Source organism: Anarhichas minor, unplaced genomic scaffold, assembly GCF_050575085.1.
Source record: "Anarhichas minor isolate MPS153535 unplaced genomic scaffold, ASM5057508v1 ptg000067l, whole genome shotgun sequence".
NCBI classification, from domain to species: domain Eukaryota; kingdom Metazoa; phylum Chordata; class Actinopteri; order Perciformes; family Anarhichadidae; genus Anarhichas; species Anarhichas minor.
Window position 1 is genome coordinate 4,492,471 of NW_027466513.1, and position 22,001 is coordinate 4,514,471.

General features: G+C 47.2%; 1 protein-coding gene across 1 annotated transcript in view; it reads left to right on the forward strand.

Annotated features, from left to right (window-relative positions):
• The window catches only part of otog (otogelin), a 59,201-nt gene that overhangs the window by 29,901 nt on the left and 7,299 nt on the right, over positions 1-22,001 (forward strand). Inside the window, exons 25-51 of the mRNA XM_076078555.1 lie at positions 2,559-2,666; positions 3,920-4,058; positions 5,250-5,384; positions 5,591-5,737; positions 7,321-7,440; positions 7,728-7,844; positions 8,361-8,517; positions 8,767-8,793; positions 9,715-9,897; positions 10,161-10,439; positions 11,999-12,116; positions 12,498-12,577; positions 13,005-15,784; positions 16,402-16,579; positions 16,682-16,833; positions 17,061-17,150; positions 17,237-17,423; positions 17,611-17,831; positions 18,111-18,249; positions 19,008-19,196; positions 19,616-19,825; positions 19,923-20,027; positions 20,180-20,284; positions 20,387-20,488; positions 21,172-21,270; positions 21,448-21,488; positions 21,837-21,912. Coding sequence (XP_075934670.1) covers positions 2,559-2,666; positions 3,920-4,058; positions 5,250-5,384; positions 5,591-5,737; positions 7,321-7,440; positions 7,728-7,844; positions 8,361-8,517; positions 8,767-8,793; positions 9,715-9,897; positions 10,161-10,439; positions 11,999-12,116; positions 12,498-12,577; positions 13,005-15,784; positions 16,402-16,579; positions 16,682-16,833; positions 17,061-17,150; positions 17,237-17,423; positions 17,611-17,831; positions 18,111-18,249; positions 19,008-19,196; positions 19,616-19,825; positions 19,923-20,027; positions 20,180-20,284; positions 20,387-20,488; positions 21,172-21,270; positions 21,448-21,488; positions 21,837-21,912 — 6,284 coding nt within the window. The remainder of the gene's footprint in view (positions 1-2,558; positions 2,667-3,919; positions 4,059-5,249; positions 5,385-5,590; positions 5,738-7,320; positions 7,441-7,727; positions 7,845-8,360; positions 8,518-8,766; positions 8,794-9,714; positions 9,898-10,160; positions 10,440-11,998; positions 12,117-12,497; positions 12,578-13,004; positions 15,785-16,401; positions 16,580-16,681; positions 16,834-17,060; positions 17,151-17,236; positions 17,424-17,610; positions 17,832-18,110; positions 18,250-19,007; positions 19,197-19,615; positions 19,826-19,922; positions 20,028-20,179; positions 20,285-20,386; positions 20,489-21,171; positions 21,271-21,447; positions 21,489-21,836; positions 21,913-22,001) is intronic.

A 22,001-nucleotide genomic window follows, 5' to 3' on the forward strand; every position in this document is an offset into this window, starting at 1 on the left:
GCCATGTTGTTTTTTGCAACCAGTGAACAGAAGTTATAATATTTTCAATGAGGAGTGACGTAGAGACGCCGTATACGTCTCTGGTAGAGACCTGTCAATCACTGTGTAGCCCCGCCCTAAAGCAGTCATTTTCTCATAGACTTCTATACAACCAGAGGAGTCGCCCCCTGGTGGACACTAGAGAGAATGCAGCTTTAACACATGAAGCTTTGGCTTCACTCGGCAGAACCGGAAGTTGCCGCCTGGCTTCACTTCTGTACTACTCAAGATAATTACGTGTGATTTAGTAGTTTTGAAAAAAGGCAGAAGATCGACAAACACCGAAGGTTATTAAAAGTGTGTGACGGTTCGTGCTTTCGTTATCTGGTTTATTTAAACCTGTGATCTTCAGTGGCTGTGCAGAACACCGGATGCATCACACACTGCGCCGTCTCGCTCGTCTGTTGCCGCTCTATGCAGCTACGTCTTCTACCGCCACTTTTTAAACTCGTCCGATTGCAAATCAGGGCCGTGTTTATGAGGATGTATTCATAATGTGCACGTAGGTTTCGGGAGAATGAACGATTGTAGAATCTTTGATCAGAGTAATCGATACGGCAGCTTGGCAGTGGCACAAAGGAAGCTGTTGACACGGTTTTATCTGGGGAGTAACTCTACTCAGGTGAACCTGAGGTTTGTGGCGGGACCATTCAGCATGTCGCTTCATTGTCCGCGGCCTCGCCAGTGGATGTAGCTCAACCCTGGATATTACAAGATACTTATCAGCCTTGTCCCGCGGAGTGGAAAGCAAATGGAGGCGTCCCGGACAAAGAGCGTTTCTCTCTCTCTATCTCTGAGAATCCTAATTGTCTGGTTTTCTCATGTAGCTAACGAGTGTTACCGCTTTTCATCCACGGGTCGCCCAGTCACTGAAGCCCTCTCCCTCCGCTCTGCTTTGGCTCTGCCTCTGAGGACGGTCCTCATCATCCAACACAGGAGCCCCAAACGATGCTTGTGTTGTATAGAAACTACCATTTAGACTGCACTGGTTTAGGCTCCTTCATTGGCCCCATTGATGATTTCACTCAACAGTTCAATCAGCTGATTCTTACTCTGATTGGCTTCACATCTACTGCTCGTCTTTGGTTCATTCACGAGGAGGAGTTTGTCTGAATTACAAGACGTCCTTGTACCGTTGTCTCATATGAACTCGCACAATGTTTTGGATAATCGGGTCAGCGGTTTCTCTATCACTCAGCACCAGATTGTCCGCGTCAGACGCGTTCTCACCAGCTGGAGATACTCTGTTTGGTTTAGGTGAGGGGTGTTGGTGCTGGTGCCTTGGTAGAGCGTGCAGGAGGAAGGACAATCAAGTGTTCAAGGGTCCTTTATTGTCACTATGCAACACAGGGATGCACAAAGGAATTCAGTTGTAGCCTGTTTGTCACACAACAAACAAAACAATAGGTTTTTCATTTGCATCATAATGAATGTAAACAGCAGCAACAAAAACAAATCTCTGGTCAGATAATACAGTATGTCCGACATCTTCACTTTAAGAACTCAACATGAGGGAAACATTGTCCATCAACTGACTGTTTGAGCACAAATCATCACGATGTGAACACGGAGTCCTGATCTCTGTGCTGCTGTCCGCCCGCCAAGTGCAGCTCGATCCTGGACCACGATGGATCCAGGATCACGATGATGTGGACTACACCGCGGTCACATAGCCGCTTTAGATATTTAGTTTACCAGAGGTGTGCTCATACATTATTGGGATCACGTCATTCAGCATGAAAGAAAGCGACTACAGGACTTACAAGTAGTTATAAGTCACTATCAAGTGATAATCGTTTGCTCTCAGTGAAGTGAAAAAATATCATTAAATCTCTGCAAGAACAACACACGAAACTCTGCAAAATGAATTAATTTGTGTAAACGGGTCACAGCTGAACTTGAGTGCTCAAATTTGACACAACTTTTAAATGATGAACAACAGAATGATGACGAAAACAAACACTTTAAAGACTCATCAGACTGAAGTATAGATAACACCTGAAACAGCTGTACGGAGCGCGTCGTTGTTTGAGTCAATGTAGTCTGAAGAGTGAGTTTTTTGTGATGTTATTAAGCATTATGAATGTTTATAAGTGCTTATAACTATACGCAGATTATAACGCTTTATAGGTTTGTTTAAAATGCATTATAGAAATGGACATCACAGAAAGTTTTACCAAACCTTCTGAATGTTTTAGGACTGAGTGGACCCTGAGTAGAGACGCTGTCGTTACAGCTCAGACCAGTTCAAAGTAAATGACATAGATTTTGTAAGTTACTTTTGTAACTGTGGTGATGTATTTATAAACCATCATTCTCAATGGATGAACCAAACCAACTGAAGTCAGCCTCTTGCTCCTGGATGTTTGAATAGGAAACATGAAGATTAAAGGTCCACAGTTGCAGGATTTAACCCGAGAAAACAGCCCCAGAATCTGTTGAACTCAAGCCACTACATCTCATCAGTAGATACACAGCAAAGGTGTTTTATATTTAACAGTTGTAATGTTTGCCTGCAGCTTGCTGAAACATGGAGACGAGTGCTTTGAACCTGCATCCTGCCCGTGTCTGTGGAAAGGAAAGGAGTATTACCCCGGAGACCGAGTCTCCTCCCCCTGCCATCAGTGGTACGTTCATGCATTTATTAAGACCCAGCTGCATAGAAAATCACGTTTGTTTGTTAAAACACACAATCTTTTCCTTCCTTCAGTGGGTCTTCATCCATTTTTCTCTCCAGATTGATTTTGGAAAGTCTGGACAGAACAAAAAAAAATATGTTTTTTGCAAATTGTATTTGAAATGCGATTCCAGATCAGATTTATGATGCTCTGGTCGCTCAAATAGGATTTCAAAGTGTGGAAGTGCTGAGCAGAATCCACGTTGCTACTAGCAGAGCGCTGTGGAGGACGACATGATGGGGAACAGACCTCTCTTTTCCAATTCAAGTCTATGGGAAAAAGTATGGCAAGCCCGGCGTTCTTCCTCTTCCTTTTCTTCTTCAGAAGAATATGTCTGCCAAAATACTTCTTTCACATTCACTCTGCTTTTCCCTTCTCGCTTTTGCCCCCGAGACATGACAGTTCGATTGTGTTTTGAGGGCGAAAGCATTCGTTGTTAGAAAGCCCGGTTACCAGTGTCACCGGCGTTACCAGAGTCACCAGAGTCACCGGAGTCACCGGCGTCGCCACACATTCAGATCGGTTGGTGACGTCTGGACACACAAATCCTAAATCTGATCACTTGCAGATGGCAGTGCGGACGCTTAAAGATGTGATTTGAAAAACAAATCTGATCTGCCTTTGTCATGCCACACACATTTGTATCCCCCCCCCCCCTCCCCCCAATCATTCGCCAACAATATCTGTCATTGGGTGGTCCGAGGCCCCTTAATGGACCCATTCAGCCCCTCCAAAGCCTCGATAGCAAAACTTTGGGGGGGTCTCTAAAATCACTCATTGCCACTGGGTATTTTACACTCTGTCCATTAGAATCAAGACAAATCTCCAACAACGATGCTAATTATTTCAAAGTCAGATTTTGCCTGAAAGCCTGAGATCGTGGCCACCTGATATCCATAACTCTCCGCCATCACGGGACAGAAGACAGAGCGGGCCCTTGTGCGACTCTCTGCTTCAGACTGTTCATCGCTGGTGAAAAGAAAACGCTCTCCCAGCGATCTCAGTCATTTCTTGACAGACTAACAGACTAATAGCGCAAATTCAGGCTTCGACAATTCACCGGCCACTTTTCTTCACCGCAGTAAAAAACCCCGAGGCTCCCGACAAAAGGAGGGGCCATTACAGACGCGAACACAAAAATGTCCTCGCACTAAGTGGGAACAAGTTGCTGCTGAATCACTGAAGCTCTGCTGTCTTTGTAGTGTTTGCCAGCACGGGACGTTCCAGTGTGTGTTCCGTCCGTGTCCGTCCATGTGCATGGCTTACGGCGACCGCCACTACAGGACGTTTGACGGGCTGCTGTTTGACTACGTCGGTGCATGCAAAGTCTATCTGGTGAAGGTACTGAACGTGTTCATTTAAGAGACACAAAACCCGTTGGATATTCATCTGTGCACTCTGTTTGTGTTATTTGGGGGCTGGGATGTTTCAGTTGTTATTGAAAAATACTCAATACTAAAGTTAATCACTCCAGTAATCAATGTCTTCTGTGACTTTGCCAGTTTCAAAAATTAAGTAAAAATAAATCCATTTTCCCCTGTGTTTATTTACAGTACTGTGGAGTTTTGTTGTCCAAATTAAGCCTGTTTTTAGATAATTAAACTGGCAAAAATAAAATAAATAAAATAAATAAATAAATAAAATAACTAAAATAAATTATTAATAAAAGTGATCAGTAAAATCTGAAGGAGTTGGAGGCGAGAGAGGGACTTTTGGTTGATGCCAGAGAGGAGGGAGTTACAGTAGTCAAGTCTTCAGAAGATAAAGCAGCAATCACTGCGTCCAGGTTAGATTAACTCTTATTAGACAAAAAGGTATTAACAACATAATATAACATTGCTATGGTCCTTCACAATTAAAGGGGCCGCGTGGAGTTTTCTTGTCAACGTAACAAAAGTTATGTAACTCATTGAATAAAGCGTGAATACTTGTGTTGAATGCGTTTCCTTCCTCATAAATGTAGCGTCGTTAACTTGCTAACAGTCTTCTTCTTCGCTGCAGTTGTTGGTGCATTGCTGCTTATCTCAGCGTGTTACTGCCGCCTGTAGATCAGCGGAATAGGGTGAAACAATCAGCCGACATTTTGACTTGTCACAGCAGGAAAACGGCAGCTAAATGGAATTCAGCCTCGTTGTTAATTTAGTTATTTACACTGCTTCTACTGTGACACGTCAAACTGTGTTCCCTGAAACCTGAACCCCCAACCCACAAGGCCAATGTGTCGTTATATCGCTGTGTGTGTGTGTGTGTGTGTGTGTGTGTGCACGAGATGAACAAAACAGTTACCTACTGATAAAGAAACACCACTAGAGGCCTCAGACTCCACAGGGAACCTTTCACTGCAACATCACTGTCAAATCATGTAGATCATTTTTTATCAAGCATCAAGGAAACTTGAGTTTGTGCAGTAAAATAATAAGCGACGATGAACGTAGAAAAATAATAAATTCAAATAGGGCAGAAAGAAAAGACAAAACAAGTTTGCATATATTATATTGGGTTTAATGTGACTGTGCTTCCTCTCCTCCACAGAGCAGCGACGATGTGATGCTCAGTGTCACGGCCGAGAACGTCGACTGTTTCGACAGCGGAGTCATCTGCAGGAAATCTCTGCTCATCAACATCGGCAGATCCTTCGTAGCGTTCGATGAAGACTCTGGGACACCGGTGAGAGACGCTCTCTGTTTATATTTCATATATATGAGACTGACGCAGGTTGTCGCAGTAAAAAGAAGCTTCATTTCTAAAAATATGTGCAGCTGAATAATGTGAATGTTTTGTTGCTGCACCTTGAAGTGGATGATTTGTTCGCTCGTCGTATTTAAGTCAACTCAGGAATCACATCTTTGAAAAACGACTCGTGTTTCTCGCAGAATCCCTCGAGCGTGATCGACAGGAAGCGGAGGATGTTCATCTGGCCGGCCGGATACTTCACAGTGGTTCATTTCCCCGATGAAGACGTCACCGTCCTCTGGGACCGCAAGACCACCGTCCACATCCAGGTCGGACCTCGCTGGCAGGTACAGGACTAACTTTAAAATGTATACATCTAAAGTTACCGTCAGCTAACTGAGCAAACTCCAACCGATGAGGACAGTGTGACATGAGCGAAAGCTAAGAAGGTGGACTTTGAGTTGAGATCGCTTTGTTAAAGTCACTCTGAGGAACTTTTATCTGGTCCTGAACCAGTCTCAGTTTAGTCCTGGTCCTCTATATGAACCAGTCTCAGTGTAGTCCTGATCCTCTATCAGACCTCCATCAGTAGAGAGACCATCAGAGAGAAGATGGTCTGTTTCTATAGAGTTATTCTTAATGCTCGTCATCGGAGCCACCGGGTCGGATTCTGGTGAAACCAGATGAACTCATGTAGGTTCACCAGAAACTCCTTCAGCTCAGACTCCAGCAGAGACCGGTCCACCGTGGACAGACCCAGATCCTCCAGCAGAGACCGGTCCACTGTGGACAGACCCAGATCCTCCAGCAGAGACCGGTCCACCGTGGACAGACCCAGATCCTCCAGCAGAGACCGGTCCACCGTGGATAGAGACCCAGATCCTCCAGCAGAGACCGGTCTGCCGTGGACAGACCCAGATCCTCCAGCAGAGACCGGTCCGCCGTGGACAAACCTAGATCCTCCAGCAGAGACCGGTCCACCGTGGACAGACCCAGATCCTCCAGCAGAGACCTGTCCACCGTGGATAGAGACCCAGATCCTCCAGCAGAGACCGGTCCACCGTGGATAGAGACCCAGATCCTCCAGCAGAGACCGGTCCGCCGTGGACAGACCCAGATCCTCCAGCAGAGACCGGTCCGCCGTGGACAGACCCAGATCCTCCAGCAGAGACCGGTCCACCGTGGATAGAGACCCAGATCCTCCAGCAGAGACCGGTCCACCGTGGACAGACCCAGATCCTCCAGCAGAGACCGGTCCGCCGTGGACAGACCCAGATCCGGCTTCACCTGCAGCCTTGGACCTGCAGTCGGAGCTCCGGAGGGAGGAGGAGAGCTCAGCTCCCGGCAGCAGCAGCATCTCCTCCTCCTCCTCCTCCTCCTCCTCCTCCCCTTCCAGGAGCAGAGCTTCTCCTCTCTGGGAGTCAACACCGACACCACGCTGCTGGAGACCCAGGACGTATTGCTGGACCCGCTGGAGGGAAGGGAGGCACGGGAGAATCAGAACCAGGACTCAGAGGGGCAGACTGTCTGACCCTGCTGCAGTAAAATGAGAGGATTTCTAAATGGACTCTGGTGCTCAGAGACACTACCACTTTAGTCCACAGGGGGCGCCAACATCAACACAACATTAAAGTTCCTCAAAGAAGTTTATGATGGCTGTCAGAGAAAACCGGAACATTTTAGTCACATTCATCAAACATCAAACGTAACGTGTGACCTATTCAGCAGCAGAGCGCTATGTGCTGCCATCGGTGGTCAGAGGCTGTATTGCAACAACACTTCAGTAGCAGTGTGATAAGAATAACAGACGGGGAGGTTCTTCTTGTTTGGTGAACTGGAACCTTTTTCATTTTCAGAATAGGATGCTGTTCAGTGGATATCATTGTATAAATTAGATTTAGTTACAGAGAGATGTTGGTGATGTGTTCAGGGGAAGCTCAGTGGGCTGTGCGGGAACTTTGACACGAAGACGGTGAACGAGATGCGGACGCCCGACAACATCGACTCCCCGACTCCACAGGAGTTTGGAAACAGCTGGACGGCAGCAGAGGTGAGTGAGACGTCATCGAGCTTTTATTTATTCTAGCTTTAAAGTTAGTTATTTTGTATCCGCTTTTTACTTGTAGAGCAGTATTTTTACACTGTAGTATTAGTACTTTTAGTAAGTAAAAAAAGGATCAGAATACTTCTTCCACCTCTGCTTTACTGCTTTACCTCTAGTAAGAAGTTGTTATCAACCCCAACTGTGTGTGCGTGTGTGTGTGCGTTTGTGTCTGCGCGTGTGCGTTTGTGTCTGTGCGTGTGTGTGTGTGTGTGTGTGTGCGTGTGCGTGCTCAGTGTGTGAACAGTCCAGACATCAGACACCCCTGCAGCCTCAGTCCGCTCAGAGAGCCGTTTGCAAAGCGTCAGTGTGGCGTCCTGCTCAGCGAGGTCTTCCAGGCCTGCCACCCGGTGGTGAGTACCAGAACTACAGCTGCTGCTTCTGATGCATCTGATCGTCTTTACGAGTCGTAACTGTGAAAATCTTCACGGTGTTGTATTTATAAGATAGATAACTAAATGTAATGAAAAAATAGTATGAAAAATATAATTCATAATCAAATATACATATATATATATACGTGATTATTTATTTATTTTAAATATAATATGCATAATAAATACATACAAAATGTAGTATTTTTATCTATTTATTAGGATTTTACATCCATCAAGCGTGATAAGTGTTTGATACTGAAAAGATTGGATTTACATTTTTGAACTACTTTTATTCTCGATAATTTCCTAACTACATAAATATTCATGAAACATATAATATATATATAATAAAATATAAATATATATGTATAAAATATATATTTTTAGATATTTATTTATTATTAAGTTATCTAAATATGAGGTACATTTTCTTTAACTACTTTTATTCTCGATAAACTCCTGAAAGAAGCGTTTGTTCCTCTGCGTGCTCAGGTGGACGTCACCTGGTTCTACATGAACTGCCTGGCCGACACGTGCGCCTGCAGCCGAGGAGGCGACTGCGAGTGTTTCTGCACCAGCGTGGCGGCGTACGCCCAGCGCTGCTGCCACGAGGGCCTTCCTGTGGACTGGCGCTCCCCGTCTCTGTGCCGTGAGTCAGAGCGCTTTACTTCACTTCAACCTGTTTCAAGTCATCATATACATCTAAAGCAGATATCCTTTAACAATAAACATTATTCTAATTATATTCATGACTTAAACAGCTCTTTATAAAATACTATAATAATATATAATTATATATTATATGCCTCATTAAAAACGGGAACCTGTTTTTCTTATGAAGCACTTTTTAACACATTGTTGTTATTGTTATTAACTCTGTCTGTGCTTCTCTCTGCAGCGTATGATTGTGAATTCTACAACAAAGGTACGCTCAACAATCTCTCTTCTGATCTATAAGATAATGGACCAAATACATCACACACACACGCGCACACACACACACACACACGCACACACACACTGTCACATTTACAAGGTTGCTTCTAAAAGTGACATGTAAAACACTTTCCACACAGCCAGAACTGGAGGGAGTTTCAGGATTACTGAGATTTAAACAATAATTCTACCGTTTTTTGTTTTTTTTTGCCCGTTTTTGCTCCTTCACCCTCTGAGACCCGGGGATCCCGGCCCACATCACCGTCTTTAAGAGGCTGTAGAGCTCAGCCTTAAAGCTGGAGTGAAGATACTGGTTTCATATGAAACTACATGACCTGATGAATCTTCAATGTTAGGCTAAAGTTTGACAAACCTGGTATCACTGACATGCCATCATCTACTTCCATCAGAATGTTCTACGTCCTGTTACACAATTTATTTTAATTAAAGTTGCTACAGGGAACTTCTATTTTGTGTTTTTGGCGCTCCCTGTGGACTAAAGCTGTAGTGTTCCTGAGCACCAGAGTCTCTTTAGAAAACCTCATTTTACAGCAGCAGGGTCTGACAGTCTGCCCCTCTCAGTCCTGGTTCTGGTTCTCCCGTGCCCCCCTTCCCTCCAGCTCCCCCCTTAAAAAAACACAAAACAGGTTTGTTTGTTTGGGGCTCAGAGAGTGATTGTTCTGCCTATTATAAAGGTCCAGTGTGTAGGCTCTGGTGCCATCTAGCGGTGAGGTTATAGTTTGTGGGTCTCTCAGGGTTAACTGGATGTATTTTTGCTTCGACTCCGGTTTTAAACTTCACTTCCGTGCTGCTGGAAAAATACATCCAAAAAGGTTTGCAAGATGTAGCTGTGATGTAAAGAAAGTGGGTCTAAGTCTGCGTGAATGCTAACGCGGCCTCCTGTCTGCAGTTCTGGGTAAAGGCCCCTTCAGGCTGATCACCTTCAGGGATCGGACGACGCTGTTGGCGGCCAGCGGGTCCAGTGGCTCCGTGTTCCTGCAGCGCGGCAACTTCAGCACCGCCACCGCCGCCGCCGCCGGAGTCCTCCTGCAGTTCATGATGACGCCGGGCCTCAGCAAAGCCCGACCGCACGGTGAGCTACTTCTATTCAGACTGCAGCGTTCATCTTCTTTGATGTGAAGGTCTAAGGACAAGGGATGTCGGATGTTGTACAAATGCATTTATATATATATTTATATGTACATACATACCTGAATATTTCTCTACAGCCACATGTCCAAGTGTCCTAAAGCGAGGCAGACACAGCGAAGCTTTAAATGATTCTTGTGTTTCTTCACCTCAGTCTCTGCTTCTTCCTCCTGCTGGTGTACAGATGAATCTTTTTTCTCTCCACAGACACATCGCGGGTTTCCTTCGAGGCAGCCGACAGACCAAACCACTTCCTGTCCGCGAGCCCCGGCGGCCAGGTGAGGCTGGCCAAATGGGAGGAGAGCGATGCATTCTGGGACGGAGCCACCTTCGTCCTCCACAGGAACACCTGGACCCCCGGCTACGACTCGCTGGAGTCCCACGCCAAACCGGGCTTCTTCCTGCACGCCACGCCGGTCCGCCTCCACCTGCTGAAGTACAGACACGCCGACAGCTTCCGCAAGGCCACGCTGTTCAGACTGACAGGTCAGCGGCACTGAAACGACCAACGGGCAGCGAACGCATCACACAAACTGCGATTGATGACAAAAAATAACGGATTTGATTTTAATATTTTTGAAAACATTCAGTGATTCCCAGTGTTTTATAGCCTCCGTAGAAAATGTCCACCTCCTCGACTAATAAAGAGAAAACTATGAAACAATATGAAATATTAACAAAAAAGATAAAATAAAATAAAATAAATCTGAAGAAGATGATCTGGAGAGGCATGTCGAGGTTCTAGTTATACTTTTAAGCCTCGGTGATCAGCTGGCCACCGGGGGTGAAAGGTGAAGAGCAGTGACTCCTCCGGCTGCATTCTCCGCTCAGAGAGCAGCCGGGCTAATCCCAAGCTAAAAATACAGCAGCGTTTGTGTTAGTTAATGGAAGAGGCAGGGAGCCGGCAGCAGATTGTGTTTCCTGCTGACTGCAGAGAATGTTGAACACGTTCACGTTCATCACGTTACTGCTCCGAGAGTCCTTCTAGATGAGTAACACCATATTCTTCTTCTTCTTCTGTTGTTCTGCAGATTGAGGCGACATCAGAGTCATGTTTGTGTATCAACACTTTATGAGCAGTTTATTGAGACTGTTCAGTATATTTTGGTTTCATTGTTGCCTTCACTCACATCTCAAAGCATTGATGTAACGGTGCAACTGTTAAAAACACATGAAAGAGATCATGATGCAACTTTAAGCACTTAAACCACAAACAGTTGTGAGGCTCAAACTTGTCTTTAGTGCAGTATAACAGTTATAATGCCATTAAATCACAAACAATAACAACATTTCTCTGATCATTTCTTCGACAAGAATTGGAAAACAGTGGGATCTATATATTGAGCTATTTACATTTTGACATCTCCTCTCTGCTCGGTTCAGCAGCCTGCAGTTCAGTCAAAGTTTCACTGAGTTTTTGCTTCTCCTGGTTCATCCATGATGTGTTCAAGGGCCGTCAGAAAGTTGGAAATCCGACATTAAAATAAGAAAACAAGCTTTTTAAACCCGCCACCAGGTTCAGAGAGTTCAACACAATGTGTCATTTTCTGCCACTATGTGTCTCTAAATGTAAACAACAACAAGAGACGGCGTGTGGTGAAGCAGCGTGGGATCGTGGGGGTTGTTGTCGTCATTGCCGTCAGCTTCTCCTGCTTTGGATTCCTTCAGTGTTCATCATTCCTCTCCTCTCTCTAAACACACAGACCCGCTGATTAAAACAGTGAATAAAGAAGCAGCTTCATGTTAAACGTCTGTGTTTCTCTGACGCTGCTCAGCGGACGCGGGACGTCCTGGAGGGGCTGCGGGACGGGAAGTGTTTGTGGTGAATTGGTTATGAACGACTATCCGCAAGACGCTTTAAAAATATATACGTAAAATAGACAACGAAAATAAATACATGCACAAAAATAAATGACATAAAAACAATAAGACAGTTTTCTTTTAGCTGTGCTCAGATCAGATTATATCCGTTCAGCGAGGCCGATGTTTGAGACGTAACAGCCTCGTGACCTTAAAGTAAAACAGTAAAGTGTGTTTTTCATCAGGCCCCAGCGCGGACGCCCTGCCGGGTCCTCGGTGTCAGTGGCGGTACGATTCCTGCGTCGTCCCCTGCTTCAAGACCTGCAGCGACCCGTCAGCTGAAGCCTGCGTCGCCATCCCACAGTGAGACCTTTGACCTTTTCATTACACAAACACAGTCTCGACTGGACTCAGAGGCACACGTCAGGCCTCTGATGGAGCTGAAAATAAGAGCTTTATGTGGAACATACAGGACAAAGAACTCTTCTGACACTTTGTACTATTTGCTCCAATAAGAATATATTCTCTGCAGCAAAACTGAGATATTCCACTCATCGTATTTATAGTCTATTTATATTTTTGCACTGAAAAGATGTGGATGTGATGTTCAACAATTCAGACTTTTGAATCCAGTCAAACTGTGTTTCACTCACAACCCCTTGTGTTTTATAAGCTTAAACATTTCATTGTACGTTTATTGTACTTTGTTTTGTTTTTCACGGCTGTGTGTCGCTCTCTGTACAGAGTGGAGGGCTGCCTTCCTGTCTGCCCCCCCCACATGGTCCTGGATGAGGTCACCCGTCGCTGTGTCTTCGTTGAAGACTGTGAGTATCTTGTCAGGTGTGGACGTTGTGTGGACGTTGTGTGGACGTTGTGTGGACGTTGTGTGGATGTTGTGTGGACGTTGTGTGGACGTTGTGTGGTTGGATAGTCAGAGCAGCGGTTACACGCTTTGAAAGTAGGATGAAATATGGTGTTATTAGTTAAAATCTTTACTTTTAGCAACTGTTTTGATATGAAGTGACATTTTTTAATTCTCTTGTTTATCAGTGTGCAAATCAACAATAACTTAAAATTATGGTGTTAAAAATGTAAAATCAAATCCCTGAAATGAGTAGAGAACGGAGGTGATGAAGAGTCAGGAGAGCAACAAACATGACCTCTAACCCTAAATACACCGAACCCTCCAAAGGAAGCTTCGCTCCTCTCCGTCAGTGCTTCTCTAACTCGCTCTTTGTTGTTTGGGTTCAGGCATTAAGGGCCCAGTTGCTGTGCAGCCTGTAACACCGTCCTCTGCAGCTGTCACTCCTGCAACCACCACGAGCACTGCTGCCGCCACTAGCCCCCTCCAGACCACCACCACCACCACCACAGCACCCTCCACCCCTCCACCCATCGCTCCCACCAGTAAAACCACCACCACTAGTCCCGCCATTAGCACACAGACAGCCTCGTCTAAAGCACCGCCGGCCCCTGAAGAGCCCACCCGTCCGGTCGCCGTCTCTACTTCTGCAGCTCCTGAACTTTCCAGGACATCAGAGCCCCCGTCTCCTCCGACAGCGCCCTCCGCTGTCAGGCCGGATGTGGAGGAGCCGCCGTCTACCGTCGGAGCGACTGAAGCTTTGCCCACCGCTGCAGCGTGGACGACCAGAGCTGCGAGCTCCACCGCCGGCCCCGTCACGCCCAGAACGAGCAGCGCTCCTTTCGCCATCACGGCTCCCTTCTGGGTCACCTCCTCCATCAAGCCCACCGACCTCCTGCAGCCGCTTTTCTCCACCACTACTGCCACAAGCCTGCAGCCATCTACCGCCGCAGCACCGACCACAAGCTCCGTCGAAGGGCCGACCGCCATCAGTATCCCTCCTCCTGTTATCGTGCACCCGACCACAGAGACCACAGAGGCTACGACACATTCAGCAGCAGTCACTCCGGTTGTAACCGCCTCGAGTGCAAGTTCTGCTCCGGTCTCAGAGACGGCTCCAGTTACAGACCGGACCACCGTTCCCAGTTCAGCTACCACTGCAATAACAGACACCATCACAAAGCCTGTAACAGTGGAGCAACATTCCCCAACAACAACAACAACAACAACAACAACAACTGCACCCATCCCTTCAGGTTTACCAAGCACAGCCTCAGTAACCTCCTCACCTCTCCCCATCTCACCTCCTGTTGAAACAGGAACTACCTCTTTACCCACAGTCACTTCAGCTGAAACCACAGAATCAGTCGCACCAGTTGCACCTTTCACCAGCAGTAGAACAACACCGTACATAAGTCCGGAGACAACATCGCCACCTGCTGCCACAGAGAAGATTCTGCACACCGCTCCCACTGAACTTACAACTTCTGCAACAGCTGTTCCTGAGATACCGACGTCATCTCCAATCCACGTTGCATCGACTACAACTGCACCATCCGCTCCTTCCTCAGCTGCAACAGACAGGAGAACAACAACGAAGAAAGTGACCATACTTGAATCCACTGTGTCTGAAATACCGGCAGATTTCCCAACAACGGCTGCACCTCCATCTTTGAAGATTACCGACATCCCGACTTCTCCCGTTTCCACCACCACGACTTATGCCGAGAGAACCTCCTGGACTACCGCCGTCCCACCAGCGGAGAAAACCACTCGGACCATAACTTCCAGACCTCCAGAGATGTCCACCGTGCCCACAGGCCCTCCTGTTATGACAAAACCAACTGTACCGCCAATGCCTCCTACGAAAACCACTGATTTGCCAAGTTTACCAACAGCAGAGAGCTCCACACATCCTGCGTCTACCGTTCGTTTCTCCGAGCCGTGGCATTGGGACACCGCCTCCACCTCGGTCTTTAGCCCCACAGTGAAGACGCCACCAGAGGTCACGTCTAAAACTGTCGTCCTTGAAGTCACTTCCGCTAAAACTACCGAAGTGCCTCGGCTTCCCGTAACGTCAACGCCGTTTGTCACCTCTGCGACATCAGCTGCTGTGACAGCCACCACCGCCAAAACCACAACGCCTCCTGAAATCTCAACCGCAGAAATTGCAGCCACGACAACCAGGAAACTGGCTACTCCCCCGCCTCCACCTGCGCCCGGTGTTCCTGAGACACTTCTCACCACCATCTCTACAAGAGCTCCACCAGGTGTTGTCACCTCCACGCTCAGACCCGTCATTGTTCAGTCGATTGCAGAGACGACACATCCAGTGACCGGCAGAGCGGAGGCGTCAACGAGAGCTACAACCACGCCGCCTCCATCTTGGTCTCCGCCGCACACGACTACTGCTTCCACCGCAGCTCCGAGGCCGACGACTGTCCGGGACGTAGTCACCACCCGGTTGGTGTCCGCTGAAAGACCCACAGCGGCTACAACGACCACCACCATCGCACAGTCGACCGCCGTCAGATCGACACCCGGGGCTCCCGTGACCACAAGAGTTACCCCCAGAATCACGTCGACTGAGAGGTCAACCGCCAGGCCGGTCACTGCGAGGGTCACCGCAACAACAAGGTCCCCGGCATCAACAACCAGATCCACCACTCTCGGTCCACCGTCGGTCCCCTCGAGTTCTGGAACGACAACCACGTCAGGGTTGCCGTCTGCAGCCGTCGCAACATCTGCCGAGTCTGTCGCCACGTCGAGCGCGGCCGAACGAGCCGAGACGACCGCAGCGGTGGCCGCCGACGGTCCAGCGCCTGTTCCCGCTCTCACAGTCACGGTGTCTACAGCTGTCCCCACGACGACCACCGGAGAGTCGGCCACACCTGAGAAAACGCTGACAACCGAAGAGAGTGACGCGTCGCCGTCCACATCCCGACCGGCGACGCCTCCGCCTGACGCTCACCTGACCTCTACCCAGAAACCCGCTGTTCCCGCTACGACGTCACTGCCAGCAGCCACCTCGGTCCGAACTACGGAGCAGGACGGAGTCGATCGCACCGGTCCTCCTGCAGCCTCATCGCTCTCCACACCTTTGGAAACGTCCAGACACACGGCAGAGGTGACGACGTCCAGGGCTGTATCGCCTACGAGGATGTGCACAGTAGGTTGATCTTCACTTCAGTCACATAATTCATAATCAGTAACAACACAGTTTTCCATAAAATTCAAAATAAGAGCACAAACTGCTGCTTTTATCACACAAAACGTATCCTTCTTGTGTTTCTCCTCCATTAGAGCAGCAGAGTCATTAATTAATATGATACAGAAGTGAAAGGTGCTTATTGCACAACATACGGTTTATCTGAAGTAAAATATTCTAAAGCTATGGTTCACTTATTAATCACATGAGTGGTATGGAAAGCCGAAAGTGTCAAACTATTTTTACGGTACATTAACCAAAAAGGCACCGCTTTTTTGTTTTGTTTAAGTGTCATCACATGCTAACAATGGCAGACACTTGCAGACGCATTACTTTGATCTGGCTTTACTCTTCGTCGAATACTTCATTTGGGGCGAGGCAACGTATTCAACCACTTGGTCTCATTTGACCAATATTAGTACTAACTAAGTCACGTGATGACAAAAGGCTGCGACCGCAGATTTAGTTTATTCTGTACTTGAATCGGTCTCTACTGGTTGTCTTTCTTACAAACATCTTCATTTTTTTTGTTGTGTCACTTCTTTGGTTTTCATTTTTTAAAATGTGTTTCCGTCCAGCCTCCGTATGCAGAGATCGTCGATGAGTGCACGAAGTACATCTGCGTCAACAACCAGCTCGTCCTCTTCAACAAATCTCAGAGCTGCCCCTTCACCTCCGACCCCCCGAACTGCGGCCTGCTCGGCTTTGCCGTTCTGGTCAACGGAGACAAGTGCTGCCCGAAGTGGGACTGTCCATGTGAGGAAAACAGACACACGTTTAAAATATGACCCTTTTCTTTTCCCTCAGATGTGGCCGATAGTTTCAGGTTCTCACTGTCGTCCCTCCCGTGTGCTCCAGGTCGCTGCTCGATGTTTCCGGATCTGAATGTGATCACGTTTGATGGGAACAGCGTTGCCATCTACAAGGCCGCCTTGTACATCGTGACCCAGCTGCCCGACGAGACCGTCAGTGTCCTGGTTCAGGAGTGTCCTGCTGATTCAGAGTCACCAGTACGTCAATATCACACGTAGCGGGAGACACAACACAGATTTTGGGCTATTTTTCTTCCATAACACTGTATATATACATTAGATTTGATAGATTTGTTTTATGTCTGTTTGATACAAAGAGATATCCAAAATTCCCTCGTTAAAAACCTTTGACTCTACATTTAGTAGGTTAATGCATCATTTTGCATAACTTTGGGGAGGTTTACTTATTGAATTTCTTTCCAAAGCTCCTCTGGAACTTCACCAACCTGTGTCTAGTGGCGCTCAACATCACGCACAAATCTAACCACATCATCATCAACCGGCTGCAGAGGAGGGTGAGCAGAAACACTCAACATGTTGTTGCTTTGCATATAAATACAGCCGTCACACACAAACAGCGTCTGATGACGTCTTCTTTCAGCTCTACGTCAACTCGCGCTACGCCAAGCCTCGGTTCAAAAGGTTTGGCTTTGAGATCTACGACACCGGCAACATGTACCTGATCCGCAGCCCGGCCGGTCTCAAGCTGCAGTGGTACCACAGCACCGGCATGATGGTGATCGACACCGACAGCTCCGGCAACAAGCTGCACACAATGGGCCTCTGTGGTAGGAGTTACTCCGGGCACGCTTCTCACTGTATTAGCTGCTCTTTAAAACGCTTTAAAAGACTTTAATGGACCCAGTAACTACATATGGCAGCAAGCTCCAGTCGTCACATGTCATGGATGTCATGACGAGTAAGTAAGTAAGTAAGTAAGTAAATATAGTGTTTTCGTGAACCCTTCTCTCTCAGGTTTCTGTGACGGAGACCCAACAAACGACCTAACTTTGGCCAACGGCACCACGGTGGGCGCGAGCGAGGATCCGGCCGTTTTCATCGACAGCTGGCAGGTCCCCAACACCACGGGCTACGTCAGCCACAGCCGCCGCCGAGAGCTCAACTGCTCCACGAGCGACTGCTCCGGCTGCCTGCTCATGCTGCAGGACGAGGCCTTTGAGCCCTGCCACGCCTTCGTACGTTACGACCCGTCCGTCAACTCGTTCCCACGTTCCCTCTACTTATACGGAGGAGCTGGCAGACACTTTGCTTTGCTCTGAACTAAACACAGAAAAAATCCTACTCATGTATTTAGTTTTTCAGCCCTTTTCTGGCATTATTGCTCACTTCTCTTCAGTAAAAGACAAATCATTTAAAATGTTTTAAAATATAAATCATCTATTTTTTCTGGTATCACAATGATAGAAGAAGTCTTTGTATCATTTAATCAGGAGATGTTTTCTTCTTGTTTCCAGGTCCCGCCGAGCACCTTCTGCGAGGTTTGGGTACGAGATGCCGAGTACGTCAACAACCAGTGTGTGGCGCTGGCGGCCTACGTGGCTTCGTGCCACAAATTCAACATCTGCATCGAGTGGAGGAGACCGGACTACTGCCGTAAGACTTCTGTCAGACGCTCACGAGCTTCTCTCTGAGCCGGAGAGAAACTCTTCTGTGTGAAGAGCCTTAATAAAAAACTGTGATTTGGATCAGGGAGCGATCCAAATAAAATACGGTTACATATCTCTCACACATCCGTTGAGACAGATGTACACAGAAGTTGAATCAGCAGGAATAACTGAGCTACCTGATGTGTGGCAGGGCAGCTTCTTTAAAGCTTTGTTTATAAGTCACGCTTTGGCGCCGTAGCTCGAGCCGCCGCAGACGGCGCGCGAGATCCAAACATGAACGGAAGCGTTTATACTCTGTGAGCTGCAGTATTCCCCAAAATGCCAGAGGACGAACAAACAAAAGGAACAGGACAAGGAGTGTAACTCAGATACGCACATAGACTGAAGGTGTAACCTCCACTATAGAGAGGAGGGATAACTATCTGTAAACTCATATCTCATATTCATAAACTACTTTATTACCTTTATACAAACCCTGTAAAGAAACAAGTTAAGTAATAAATGCATTATAAAGAAAGTTGAATATCCTGTAAACTATTCATTCCCGTCATCTTCTGAAGTCTAAAGTCTTATTCTATTTCTGCTTGTTTTTAATTGTATTAACTTCAATGTTTCTTTTGCACTCTGTCTTTTAAAGTTGTATGTAAAGCGCTCTGAACTGCCTTGTGTCTGAAATTAGCTTTTTAAACAACTTCCTGAAGTAAAGTGTGTGTGTCGCTGACGTGTGTGCGTCTCCTCCGGCAGCCTTCTCGTGTCCCGCTGCTCTCCGGTATCAGGCCTGTCTGCCGGCCTGCACGTCTCAGTCCTGCCCAAACCACGACTTCGACTCGGACCCGGACCAGTGTTCCGGCCTGACCGAGGGCTGCGTGTGCCTCGAGGGAACGCTCCTCCACCGGCCGTACTCCGCCCTCTGCATCTCGCCGGACAAGTGTGGTAGGACGACAGTTTACGGATGGCATGTTAATGTTCAGGGAACCTGGAAAATACGTCACCATAGAGTGTAAATAAGAAGTCGATGTAGTCACCGTGACGTCAGCCATTGGTTCGCCCTCACCATGTTGTTTTTTATGGCAACAAATGAACTGAAGTGACCATATGTAATGAGGAGGAGTGACGTAGAGACGCCGTATATGTCTCTGGTAGAGACCTGTCAATCACTGTAGCCCCGCCCTAAAGCATCCCCTGCTTTATGGTCTGTTTGACTCTAAATGGACCATAATGTACTAAATGAACATCATGCTGTATTGAAGAAGACTTGAAACTAGAGATTGAGACCATGAACTGTCTGCTTCAGTGCCGTGGGCTCATTACCGATGAGCCAGAGATCACGGCTGTATGTTGTGTGTTCACAGCCTGCACCGACAGCTCCGGCGCTCCCCGTGCACACGGCGAGGTGTGGAAGGCCTCCAAGGACGCCTGCTGCATGTACCGCTGCGACAACGACACCGTCGCTCCCGTGGAGTACAACTGCTCCGACGCGGCAGCGCCGGCGTGCCGTCGAGCAGCGGAGGTGCTCATCGGCCTGGCCGCCGACGCCGGCTGCTGCCCGCAGAAAGTCTGCGGTGAGGCCACGCTGGATCCCGAGCTTCAGGTTAAAATCCTCCAGAGAACAGCGTAAAATCTGAGGCTCATATTGTGTCTTTTTATTATTGTGTGCAGTGTGTAACCAGAGCCTGTGTGACTTGATCCCTCCTGAGTGTAAATACGGGGAGAAGCTGGTGTCGTACTACAGACAGGACTCCTGCTGTCCGGACTACGCGTGTGGTGAGTTTCCTCTCTGATCAGTGAACTCTAATGGCTTGTGCTTCATGTTCAATACACAGATATGAAAGTGCTATATTTAGTCCTTTAACTCGACTATGATAGTGAATAAAGACATTGTCCTCAAGCGTGGCACTATTGCTTTCATGTTTCAGAGTGCGACCCTGAACTCTGCGAGTCGGTCGTTCCCGCCTGCAGAGACGACCAGACTCTGATCGCCACCAGAGCCGACGGCAGCTGCTGTCTCGCCCACATCTGCAGTCAGTTCAAACATACAAACACGTAACTACCGGTGAATCATCAGCAGGTTCACGTGAAGCCGTCGGTGTGACCAATGAAGTGTGTGTGTTTTTTACCCGCAGTGTGTTCTTCGTGTCCGGAGACGCCTCCTCTCTGCCAGGACGGCGAGGTGCTGACGGTGGACGGTAACACCACGGACCGCTGCTGCCCCGCCTACCAATGTGGTCAGACAACACACACACACACACTCTGTGTTTTCACATGCACAGGCTGGATATTTAAACATTTAAGAAAAAGGGATTTCATAATAGATGCATATCATTTTTGATATCTTTACATTTGTTTGTTGTAGTGAGGCCAAAGCTGAAGTGTCTTAAATCCTGTATTCTCTCTAATGTCCATCCGGACATCAACCAGTGAACAGGAAGTGACCATATTAGGACTGAGGAGGAGTGACGTAGAGACGCTGTATCCGTCTCTGGTAGAGACCTGTCAATCACCGTGTAGCCCCGCCCTAAAGCATCCCCTGCTTTATGGTCTGTTTGACTCTAAATGGACCATAATGTACTAAATGAACATCATGCTGTATTGAAGACTTGAAACTAGAGATTGAGACCATAAACTCATGTTTACAATGTTTACTGAGGGAATAAATCAAGAGAGAAGTAGAGTCATTTTCTCATAGACTTCGCCCCCTGGTGGACACTAGTGAGAATGCAGCTTTAACACATGAAGCATCGACTTGCCGCCTGGTTTAGTATTAATACAATTTCTTGTTGCTAAAATATGTCCATAACATCATATAATATACTTTATTTAACAGATACTTTTCACCTAACAGCTGATTCCTACATGACTAGTTTTGCTTCGTGTGTGTGTGTGTGTGTGTGTGTGTGTGTGTGTGCAGTGTGTGAGCCCTACAGGTGTCCTCTGCTTGTCTGTCCTGTTGGGATGTCGGTGGCGTCCGTGTCCAGTCCGAGTCGCTGCTGTCTGAACCAAACATGCGGTACGACTCGTAAAATCTCCCACGATGAGGCCGAGCTTTTAGATGAGATGAAGATCCACTTCCACATTTAAAAAAAGGGTTTAAATCGGTTCTAATTTCAGAATCTTTTGATCGTCTTAAAGCCTAAACACAGCTGAAACGTTAAGATGATGAGCGTTCATGTCTGTGTGATTTCAGAGTGTTCCTGTGAAAAGATCGCCTCCCCAAAATGTGGCCTGGTACGTCATGACTTTAAATATTTAGTCTGTTTTTAATATGATGCATATAACTCACTCAGTCTATCGGTTTAATGTGTGTATTCTCTGGTTCTCCGGTTCTCTGTGTATGTTCTGTGTGTTCTCTAAGTGTCTCTGGTTCTCTAAGTGTCTCTGGTTCTCTAAGTGTCTCTGGTTCTCTGTGTATGTTCTGTGTGTTCTCTAAGTGTCTTTGGTTCTCTGTGTGTTCTCTAAGTGTCCCTGGTTCTCTAACTGTCTCTGGTTCTCTGTGTGTTCTCTAAGTGTCCCTGGTTCTCTAAGTGTCCCTGGTTCTCCAAGTGTCTCTAGTCCGGTTCTCTTTGTGCTCTTCAGGGAGAAGCTGCCCAGCTGGACCGGGCCCTCCAGTCCGACCCACAGAACCAGTGCGCCTGCAAAAGATACAAGTGTGGTGAGTGAGACCGGTTCTACGTTCTGCTGCACACGTTCCCTCATAACAACTATTTATTTTAACTTGATTAATATTTCCAAAACAATGAA